The 11,060-nt window shown below is 57.8% G+C and overlaps 1 protein-coding gene across 1 annotated transcript; it reads left to right on the top strand.

Moving 5' to 3' along the window:
* The first annotated feature begins 1,823 nt into the window (after window positions 1-1,823).
* On the top strand, window positions 1,824-10,587 carry Zfp92 (ZFP92 zinc finger protein). Its single transcript, XM_023705388.1, has 5 exons — window positions 1,824-1,970; window positions 6,992-7,038; window positions 7,322-7,448; window positions 9,128-9,211; window positions 9,430-10,587. The coding sequence occupies exons 2-5, from the start codon at window positions 7,006-7,008 to the stop codon at window positions 10,563-10,565; spliced, it is 1,380 nt and encodes a 459-aa protein (XP_023561156.1). The 5' UTR covers window positions 1,824-1,970; window positions 6,992-7,005; the 3' UTR covers window positions 10,566-10,587.
* The last annotated feature ends 473 nt before the right edge of the window (window positions 10,588-11,060 follow it).

The following is an 11,060-nucleotide window of genomic DNA, read 5'->3' as shown; positions in this document are numbered from 1 at the left end:
TACATTTATATGCACAGGATGGTAAGGCAATGATCCTGAGAATCTTCAGCAGGTTTTTGAAACTAGCAGGTAATTGGTAGGATTTTCACCCTAACTCACTATATATGCTGATACCTGTGAACATAGTGGCACCCATAGCGCACAGGTCTGAAATTTTCCCTGTTCAAACAACAAACAGCTTCTAGAATGGGCCTATTCACTCCATAGAGCTGTGGCTTTGTCCATGTCTCTTTGGTTTGGCTTCAGTTGTGACAGATGCTGATAGGTGCTGCAGACCGGCCACAGCAGAGCCGCAGGGTCACCCCAGGGGGCCACAGACAGTAATCACACGGGCCCCACTCCAGCTTCCAGAGCTGTGCTGGCATGAGCTCTGTGCGGGCTCTCCAACAACCGCCTTTCCAGGGCTCGGTGTGCAGCAAGCAGCCCCTTGCTTCTAACAGGGCTTTACTGTCCCTGTCATCCTGCAGGCCAGAGTGTGACGACAAGGTGCGGGCGCCTCCCCAGGACCTCTCCTCTCTCTTTTTGCAGCCTGGGGGCTCTGCTCCCTTGGCTGGGACCCGGCCTCACGGGCTTTTCCGCCTGCGTGGCTCTCTTCTCTCCTTAGGGGTCGACTGTCCTTGGGTTATGGCCACATGCACAAAGTTGGGTGTCTCCCCTCCACATCCTTCCCTCAGCTCTGTCTGCAAAGAGCCTGGTCGTATAAGGGCCCCTGTCCTACAAGGGGCCTGAGTGTGGGAATGTGGACCACCTTTAAGGGACCCCTCACCCCACCGTACCTCAGGAGCCTAGGCCTGGGCCTGGACAAGGAGACCCTTCAGGCACCAGAGCCTGGAGCTTGAGGCCCCTGGTGACCTCCCCGCCTCTGCTGCAGGGCAGGGCCGAAAGCTCGGAGTCAAGTTCCCCAAAGCCAGCTGGAAAGAAGCCTGCTGAGGGGCTCCCCAGTCCTACCCCCCACTGGGGCTCTGTGCTGAGAGCCAGGCTGTGCTGGCCAGGCCCAGGGCTCCCTGAGCACCAGGTGAAAGCCTAGGGAGTTTAAAGGAAGGTGCAGCTCAGTGGTCACCTGGCACTCCCTTCTGCAGCCGGGGCTGGAGGGCAGGCAGGGATGGGCAAGGAGGCTGTTTCTCATTATCTTTCTTGGAGGCTTTTTCCTCCACCTTGCTTTCCTTCAAGGAGCTTCTCATTATCCACACAGCCCAGCGATTCCATCCTAGATCACCTGGGATAGCCATCTGTCAGAAAGTGACAAGAAAGCCCATCTTTGCACCCTGGCTTCCTCGGCCCAAAGCCTTGCACCTAGGTCTTTTTTTTCTTACAATTCCGGGCCCCTCACCCATCTCCAGCTCTATCCATCCCCCATGGCCCGGTTCACATCCACATATGCAAGCTGGTGCTTTATCGGCCCATAGCTGGGCCACTTGGGCTCCTGGCAGATAGACAGAAGCCAGGATGGTGGTAATCTCTAGGGGCACGGCCCAAGGGAAGTGCTCGGTCAACTCTGACCCCTCCCTCTGGCCCCTTCAGGGACTGCAGTGAGGAGACCACTGAGACCCCCAGCCTGAGGCGGAGTCCCAGAGCAGTGCAGATGGGAGGCGGAAGTGTCCCCGGGGTGCGTGGAAAGCAAAGCCAGAAGTCTCCGTGGGGCTGGCGCGGGCCGGGCCGCCCTCAGGCCGAGCCGCGCATGCTCTGTACCCCTCCTCCCAGCGCCGGGTTCCCACGCCGCAGCCGCCCCAGCCCCGCCCGCTCGCGGTCCTGCTCCGCAGCGCGGCCAGCGTGATCTACGGACAGAGGCGCAGCACGGCCTCCCAAGCAGCGCCAGACTCGAGGCCCGGACCGGCTGGGAACCTCCATCCCGCCAGCTTCCTGGGACGCCGCCTCCGGAGGGCTTCTCGGAGGCGGTGGCCTTGGCCTCGGGCCTGCTGTGGGCAGGAGGGGAGGCCGACAGCACCGGGTCGCGCTCGCGAGTAACCAAGGTACGCCGGCCTGTGGGGATGCAGGGAGCCCCTCTCGGCAGGGGCGCGGAATGGTGGGCACAGGTGGCCTGGACATCCACGGAGCAGCGGAGCAGCGACAGTGGCAACCAGTTGAGGACTCCCTGGGAGGCAGGCGCAGAGCAGCTACGCTGGCTCTGGGCGTGCCTGGAAAGAAGGCCTGCAGGGCCAGCACCGGGAGTGCGCGCAGCCCCAGCTTGCCAGTCGCTCTCCTCTGGTTGGTTTTCAGGCACTAATCCTGGGCTGGCACGGAGCAGCCCATCCCGATGCCCCAGGGAAGTTGGGATTTTGCACCTCCGAGTGTGGGAACGTTGGGCAAGTTGGCGTTGTGTGATCATGGCACTGTCACCCAGTGTCACCCGGCCAACTATCACAGGGGCAGGCCCTGATGGTGCCCCCACGTTGTGCCCCTGTGGCTGTGATCAGGGTTAGGGTGGTGGCCCTCTGAGCCAGGCTGATGCGTGTGGGACATGGCCCCGCACAGCCAGGAAAGGCAAAGCTCAAGCGGGGCGGGATGGAAGGCGGGCAGGGCGCGACGGAACAAGCCTTCCGTGCAGGGAGACTTCCCACTGGTTCAGTCCGCTCAGTGTGTGCCCAGCGCTGGCTGGGCACTGTGTTGCTGCTGACATCGCAGGTCTATCAAGGGACGGGCAGCAAAAATGTGCTCAGTGCGTCTAGCTCTCGTGGCAAAGCACAGGCAATAAACAGTTTGACATGAGAAATTAGAGAATATGTCAGAAGGTGGGGAAAGGCAGGGAAAGCAGGTCCAGTTACACGTCAAGTAGTACACTTAGAATAGATCTCATTTCAAAGGCTCCGTTTCTGCAAACACTTGAAGTTGGCAGAAGAGCGCAGCATGTGCTAATGTTTTGGAAGCACATTCCAGGCAGAGAGAATAGCTGTGCCAAGGCCCTGAGGCAGGAGCAGCCTGGCTCCTTGGAAGCCAGAACTGCAGGAGCAGAGGGCAGGGCAGGGCTGGGTGAGGTCCAGAAGGGCCCGCAGCTTTCCTCCCACTGATGTGGGCATTCCAGAAAGGACCAGCCCACCGGTGGGAAGGAGGGGCCTTCAGCAAGCATCGTGCTCAGCCCTCTGTAAGTCTAGGTCAGCGCCTGTCCCCAGAGGACAAGGCCAGGAGACAGCAGTGCAAGAAGCTCCCAGGGGGCCTGCCCAGTCCTGGGTGGGCTGAGGGGACCTGCAGGGGACTCATTCCCATGCCATCCACCAGGAGATGGTGGGTGACAAGGCCTATGGGCGCCTGGGCAGGAGAAGCATCTGGGTCTCAAGGTGCTGTACCCCAGAGGAATTTTCACCCAAAATGACCCTGCCCATCTGTTCCTGTCCTCAGAAAGGGCCCCAATTCCTGATCCCCAAGGCCAGGATCCAGATGGCTGTCCTGACGTTGTTTGATTTCTGGCTTTTTTTTTCCTGGGGAACGCGCCCCACCTAGTGGTCCTCAAGCAGGATGGCACCAAGGCGCACAGACAGACGAGCTCTCCTTTGGCTCGCTTGTGGGCGCGCTTCTTCCCCGCTTCATCCCCTCCCCACTCTTGGCACTGAGATCACCAGACATGTCAACCCCCTGTGAGCTAGGCCTGCGCTGAGGGCTACCCTGGCCGGTGGGCCTTGCTGGCTTCTCCCAGGGAGCAGTCTCAGAGCCCCTCACCCCCATGTGCCCAGCAGCAGGTTGCTGAAAGCTGGAGCTTCGAGTCCAGCTCATCCTTCAGCCTGACCTGGGATCTGGGTTCCCATAAGGGCCCAGGGATCTTGCCAGTCTGGTCTGATTGGTGGAGGCAGCCGCTCCCCCTCCTTCCCTTGTGCACTCAGGGGCTGCCAGCCTTGGGGGCTGTCCTGGCAGGAGTTACCATTAAAGCTGGCTTTCAGGAGTGGTCTCAGCGCAGACCCTGCTGTGTACCACCACCCCTCTGCTGCGTCTCCTCTCTCCCACGCCATGTCTGTCTGCAACTACAGTGGCACCCACAGGGCAGCCTGACTCTTTGGGGATCACATGTCTTGGTGGGAGACCAGGCGTTTGCAGCCACCACCTTGATCCAGCTGAGAAATTTCCTCCCTCTCAGCAATCACCAGGGTCCGCCATGCCCTCCACTGCTGGTGGGCTTTGGGCATGAAGGATTTCTCTTTTCTGGACATGGTGTATATTTTCTAAGATTTAAAGGGGCTTGGGGGTGGCTGCCCACTGTGCAGTGACCTGACATGCCCAAATGGCAGAGCTCTTGGTACTTGTACCTCCGACCAGCAACACTGTGAGGCCATGCAAGGGGTTGCTCTGAGGACAGGGTGACGGAAAGCTGGAGCTATAAGGACAACTTATGCACAACCGGTGAGTGGAATGGCATGCGTGAACAATGTCATGGGCCCTGGCATTTAGGAGCTGCCCCTTATCTGGGAACCGAGGTCTGGGAGTACGGGGTCTAGTAAGGAGTCAAATGGCTGTGTGTTTAGTAGGCCCAGGACTGTGGCCCAGACACGGGAAACGGGAATGGGGGCCCAGCAAACTGCCTACAAAGGACAGGAGCAAGGGAGACTTCAGCCCCAACAGGAAAGCTAGGTCAAAGCAGCTCTTGTGAAACATGTTACGTCACACAAATCGGATCCTACAAGATGTGGCCTTTTGTGTCTGTGTCTGGATTTTTTAACTTGAGTGAAATATCCTTAGGATTCATCCACACTGGAGCCTGTGTTACAAATGCCTTCCTTTTTGTGGCCAAATAATATCCCACTGTATACATACACCACGCTTGGTTCCTCTGTTCTTCTGAGATGGACATTTGGGCTGTTTGCACCTCTTGGCTACTGTGACCAATGCTGAGTGGGGTGGCAAAACACATGCACATCCATGTGAATGTGGGTGTGCACATGTTTGTGGGAACACCTGTTTTCAGGTCTTCTGAGTGTATGTCCAGGAGTACAATCGCTGGGTCATGTTGGATTCTAGGCTTAGCTCATGAAGGAGAAAACCCAGATGGTTTCCAGAGCTTTCTTCTTTCCACCGTGAGCACTGTTAGTCGCCTCTCTGTCACTGCAACAAACTTCCTGAGACAATCACCAAGCAAAGAGAGGTTGGGCACACTCAGCCTGTGGCCCATCGGCCTCGTACCTTGGGCCTGTGGCCAGTCAGCAGGGCACAGGCAGATGTTGGGACATGGCGCAGGGATGGCAGAGAGGAAAGCAGGCCGGCCCTCAGGGACCCAGAAGCCTCTCCAGCACCATTCCCGGGAGTGAGCCCTCAGCGCAGGCCTTCGGGTGGCGGAGTCTTGGGATCTGCGTCATAGCAGCTGCTGCCGGGGTGGGGCAGACCGGTAGACACCCAGGTCACTCTGCCTGTTGACCCTTCTTCCCGGCTGAATGTTTGGATTTTCCTGGGACGTTTCGAGGGAGTTGCATGTCATTTCCACCTCACATGCCGCAGGGTGCATTTCAAGAGGACGCTTTCTTCCACTCACCAGCGCCATCCTCCACCCAGTGCACGCGCACCAGCACAGCCCTGCAGGCTGCATAGTTGCCATGCTCCTGTCATCTGTCCCACCCTCTGCCCCATGGTCAGGATGGGCTCCTCATGTGTGACCATTAAAGGACCAGTGTGTGATACAGTGATGTGTGATGTCCTATTCTCCCTCCATCTTTCACCAAATGGCTCTAGGATCCATTCCACAGCCCAGGGACCCATTTTTCTGTTTCATATAAACTTCTGCCCCAGAAGTGTGACAATTTCTGGTCACCACAATCCATAAGGGATTTGGGGCAATTTAAATGCCCGATGTCTATGACAACTGTTTCATGCTCAGGGCCCTGTCCCCCCACTCTCTCCTGCAGCTTTGCCGTTGGCATGAACAAGGTGTAGTCTCCCATCAGGACAAGAGTTAGCACTCCCTTGAGCCACTTGCCCAGCAGCTGTGGCCTGCTCGCTCTACTTCTGCATCCGGGACTTTACTGTTGTTGATCTACCACTGGACAGAAACATTTTTGGGGAAACATTCCTTGTGCTGTATCTGACACTAGGGAGGGATGTGGCAAAGTCTGAGGCCAAGATGGCCTTTGTCCACTTTGTCTAGTCCACACTCCTGCTTTTTGTGTGGGCCCAACTCCCTGCTGGGCCCATTTGGTCCCATCTTCTGGACCCAGTCTCTCATTTTTAGCATCATGAACTTCAAGCTCAGCACTGCCTGAAGGCCAGGGTACGTGCCCTTGGCCTGCCCATTGGCCAGTGTCCTCCCCTCACAGAGCACCCTGACCTTCCTGTAGGCCCCTCCTTCCCTGGGCATCTTGCCAGCTGCTCTTCTGCACATGTGTGCCTGGACTCATCCATAGGAACTCAGACCCAAGGGAAGGGGTTGGCTGGCAATGGAGCTTTGAGGAAAGGCTAGAAAGCTGGCCTTAGGGATGCTGGGCAGATAGAGAGCTGAGAAGAGAAAGAAGTGAGAAAAAACGAAGGCGAGAAAAATAGGCTTCCTGGAAATGGGTCAGGGAGGCCTGGTGGGAAAAGTGGATGTGGGATCCTGACTGGTTGCTCCAGAAAGAGGGGGCTTGGGAATCCTCCGTGCAGGGGGCTGCACTGTGGCCTCAAGGCTGTGCCGAGGGCAGCCCCACCGGCAATGGGGTCTTTGCAGGCACTGAAATAAGCTGAGCTCAGACCTCACCCTGGACCAGTGTCCTACTAGACAACGGGAATTTGGGCCAGGCACACAGAGTGACAGCTAGTGACCCCCAGAAGCTGGGTGGGGAGTGGCAGGGGGCTCAAGGCTCTGTGCCCCTCTGGGTTCCAGCCCCCAGTGAGCAAGCTTTGTTCCTCACAGCAGGCCCAGGGAAGCACCCAGGAGAAGGGGTGGTCAGCACCCAGGCTACAGGATGGCCAGAGCCCATCAGCTGTCCCAGCATGGAGGCCAGGACTCAGGGGGCCATGGGGGTGCTGAGCTGGGACCCCCAGGGAAAAGCCATTCACCAAGCTGGCCTGGCTGGCTGCTTCTGACTCTTTTCTGCTTCCCCAGGGTGTCTGCAGGCGATGGCAGCCATCCTCCTGAGGGCGAGGCCCAAGGTGAGTGGCCTCCCAGACCCTCTTCCCTACCACTACATGGCTCTCCCGAGGGCCGGGGCCTGCCGTGTCTCATGGCCACTAGTTCCCCTGGGGACCCAGAGCTTAAACCAAGCGTGGTGATACAAGCCTGTAATCCTAGTACTTGGGAGGCTGAGGTGGGAGGATTGTCATAAGTTCAAGACCAGCCTGGGTCACAGGGTGAGCTCAAGGCCAGCCTGAACTGCACAGCAAGACCCTGTCTCTAAAAGACCCAAGAAAACTAAAAAGGAATGTCCTTTTGTAGGCACCAGTATCTTTTGAGGACGTGTCTGTGTACTTCACAAAGGCAGAATGGAAATTTCTGGACTTCAAACAAAAAGCGCTCTACAAACAGGTGATGTTAGAGAACTACAGGAACTTGGCATCGCTGGGTAAGTGACCCGTGTGCACATACTCAGCCCGCCTTTAAGTCTGGGCTCCATTTATTTCTGAGTTTCCTGCTTTGTCAATTACACTGAGCTCAAGCATAAACCCCTCACTCCATCAGCCTGGAAATCTTGTGGGGCCACTGTCGTGTCAGGAAGAGTTTTCAGCTAATGGCAGCTGGTTGGGCTCTGTACATGGTAGGGTAGATGTGTGGGCCTATACTAATTTTGCATATGAAATTGTGGATTGAACAAATCTCTTTTTATTTAAAAGACAGGTGTCAACTATAGTGGGATAAATGCCTACATAATATATAGATATAGATATTAGATGCAGATATAGATGCAGATAAACGCATACGTACATGCTCACATACACACAGAGCCCCATGGAAAGTGTGTACACACTTCATGAAAAGAAAAACTTGTATAAACATTGTAATGCTTTGCCCTATGGGGGACTCTAGAGGATGTCGTATATCACAGAAAACCTACTACACTGCAGGCCCTTAGAAAACAAACTAGAAGCACATGTGCAGCCATCTCAGTGACCAGGGTTACCCAAGCAGCCGTTCGCCACGCCAATAAATGTCTGGAAGCCAACAGCCACCACATTGAGCACCTCTTATGACTGTAATGTGTATTAATCTCATGGTTGCTCAATAAATTTAGTATTTAAAATTTTTATTCAAGTTTTTCTTTTCCTGAAATATATATATGTGTGTGTGCATGTGTGTCTGTGTGTGTGTGTATATATATATATATATATATATATATATATATATATATATATATATATATATATAGAGAGAGAGAGAGAGAGAGAGAGAGAGGACTCAAGGTCTCCTCAAATTCACACTTATCCTCCCAACCTCCTGCCTCAGCCTCCCCATGCCAGAGAATGGCAGGCATGCACCACCATGCCAGCTATACTAGAATATTTAAATGTATTATGTCAGACCTAGATTGTTTTTGCAACAATTGGGCCTTGTAGCTGGGAGTGGTGGTGCACAGCTGTCATCCCAGCACTCAGGAGGCTGAGGCAGGATGATCACTATGAATTAAAGGCTAGCCTGGGCTACATAGTGAGTTCAAAGCCATCATGAACTACACAGCGAAATCCTGTCTCAAAGCAAACAAACAACATTCATTCACTGTATGGAGCTGAGCACTCTGGAAGGGTGGGCAGCTTTCCCCTCCCTCGCCAACACGTGTCCAGCCTCCCATCTTTAGGACTCCCAGAAGGGGAGCCCATCCTGCCGCTTAACGAGGGTCACAGGCCAGAGCTCTGGAGTGAAGGTGACACCGCCTCCACTCTGCTGTGCGTGAGCACTGAGCGGACCCCAGGAACCCACCTTTCCCAGCAGGCAGCCAGTATGGTGCACATGCCAGGTTCAGGCCCCCGGGGAGTGAGCGTCACATCTAAAGCAGCTCTCCTCGTGCCCTCTGTGGCCGAGCCCACGGCAAAGGGCTGTCTCCATCCTGGGCTCTTGCTGGCCCTCACAGGCAGGTGACGGCGTCTCTCCTCCTCAGGTGGCTTCTGGGCATGGGGCTGGGGGTGGCTTTTCCCTGGACCTGCCCAAGGGCACTTTTCCAGAGTCCTTTCTGCTCTATCTGTCACCTGAGGCTGTGAGGACTGCAGTGTGCTCAGGGGTGACTCTGTCCTTGGTCATTTCCCGGCACAGGACTCGCCTCCTCCAAGCCTTACCTGGTGGCCCAGCTGGAGCGAGGGGCAGGGCCGTGGGTGGCCAACCTCCACTCGAAGGCAGGTGAGTGAGCCGCCAGGCTGGCCTCCTGTGGGTGGGACCCACACACACCCTGCCCTTTCCGGGTCACCCCACTTCCCCACCTGCACTCCCAGCTGCCTGCCTGGCACTCTTCTGCTTGGGGTCACCTTGTTCCTGCCCAGTGTAAGGGTACACAGAGCCAAACGTGCACGAGGGACCCCAGAAGCAGTGACATCGGTTGGCCTTATCTGTCTTTGCAGGTGGTAGGATACAGTGCCCCAGGGCGGCAAGGAGGGCCAGGCGGCAGGGTGACTCCAGGGCTGCACAGAGGAGTCCCCAGGGCTGCCGTCCTGCTCCGAGGCCACAGCGGCCCAGGGGCCCTGAGAAGCGGTACCTGTGCCAGCAGTGCGGGAAGTGCTTCAGCCGCAGCTCCAACCTCATCAAGCACCGCATCGTGCACAGCGGGGAGAAGCCCTACGCGTGCGGGGAGTGCGGGAAGCGGTTCCGGCGCAGCTTTGCCCTGCTCGAGCACGAGCGCATCCACAGCGGCGAGAAGCCCTACGCGTGCGCCGAGTGCGGCCAGACCTTCACGCGGAGCTCCAACCTCGTCAAGCACCAGATCATCCACAGCGACGAGAAGCCCTTCTCCTGCGCCGAGTGCGGGAAGCTGTTCCGGCGCAGCTTCGCGCTGCTCGAGCACGAGCGCATCCACAGCGGCGAGAAGCCCTACGAGTGCGTCCACTGCGGCAAGGCCTTCAGCCGCAGCTCCAACCTCATCGAGCACGAGCGCACGCACAGCGGCCAGAAGCCCTACTTGTGCGACCGGTGCCCCAAGGCCTTCACGGGCATCTCGCAGCTCATCCACCACCAGCGTGTGCACATCGACGCCAAGCCCTTCGCTTGCGGGGCGTGCGGCAAGGCCTTCCGCGGCCGCTCGGGCCTCAGCCAGCACCAGCGGGTGCACAGCGGCGAGAGGCCGTACGAGTGCAGCGAGTGCGGCAAGGCCTTCGGCCGCCGGGCCAGTCTCTTCAAGCACCAGGCGGTGCACGGCGACGTGCAGCCCACCCGGCGCGGCGGCTGCGACAGGGGCCCCCGGCGAGGCTGCATGCTCCTGCTGGAGCGCCGCCCGGGGCCCCGCGGGGCCCTTTCCCCGCACAGCTGTTTGAGCAGCTCTAGCGAGAGCAGCTCTAGCGAGGCCTGGGAAAGCCCGGGGCAGCACGCCTGTGAGCACTGCGAGCCGAGCGTCGAGAGCAAGGCGCAGCTGCGTGGCCTGCGGCGCACCCACCGTGAGAAATCGCGCCGCCACGGTGCCCAGGCTCAGCCCGTCGCAGGGGACGACGGCCCCCATGCCAGCGTCCTGGGTCCTGCGAAGCCACAGGATCCAGCCTCGCCCTGAGGCCGAGCAACGGGGCAGTGAGTCCGAGGGGGAGCACGGCCTTCCTGAGGGCCGTGGGCCTCAGCGTCCCCCTAAGGCAGTGCAGGCTGGAGACCGAGCACCCCTTCCCTCGCTTTCTCAAGTCCTTAACAATGCGGCTGATCATAGCTATGCTCCTCCACCCCCGCTGTCACGTGGCTACCGCCGGGCACCCGCGTGTGCACAGGCCGTGCGCATGGCGGGTCTGGGCAGATGTGTGTCCTACAGAGTCACTGGCCCGTAGGTGTGCCTGCCGCCTGCTGTGCGAAGGGACGCTACTTAGAGTTTACAGAGGGATGGGCCGCCCATGTCCTCTCTCCTGGGGTGGGACTCTTTGCCTCCCCCTAAGAGTTGTTAGTGTTTCCGGGTAGAAGATACTAAAAGCACTTTAATGCTTTCAGAGCTTACAAATGGAAGGGGCTCAGGAATCGCCCAGCTTCTCCTGGGAAGGTGCCAGGCACCCTGCGTCCTCCTAGG

This window comes from Octodon degus, unplaced genomic scaffold (genome assembly GCF_000260255.1).
Source record: "Octodon degus isolate 3935 unplaced genomic scaffold, OctDeg1.0 scaffold00218, whole genome shotgun sequence".
NCBI classification, from domain to species: Eukaryota; Metazoa; Chordata; class Mammalia; order Rodentia; family Octodontidae; genus Octodon; species Octodon degus.
This window is presented reverse-complemented; position numbering and strand designations above follow the sequence as displayed.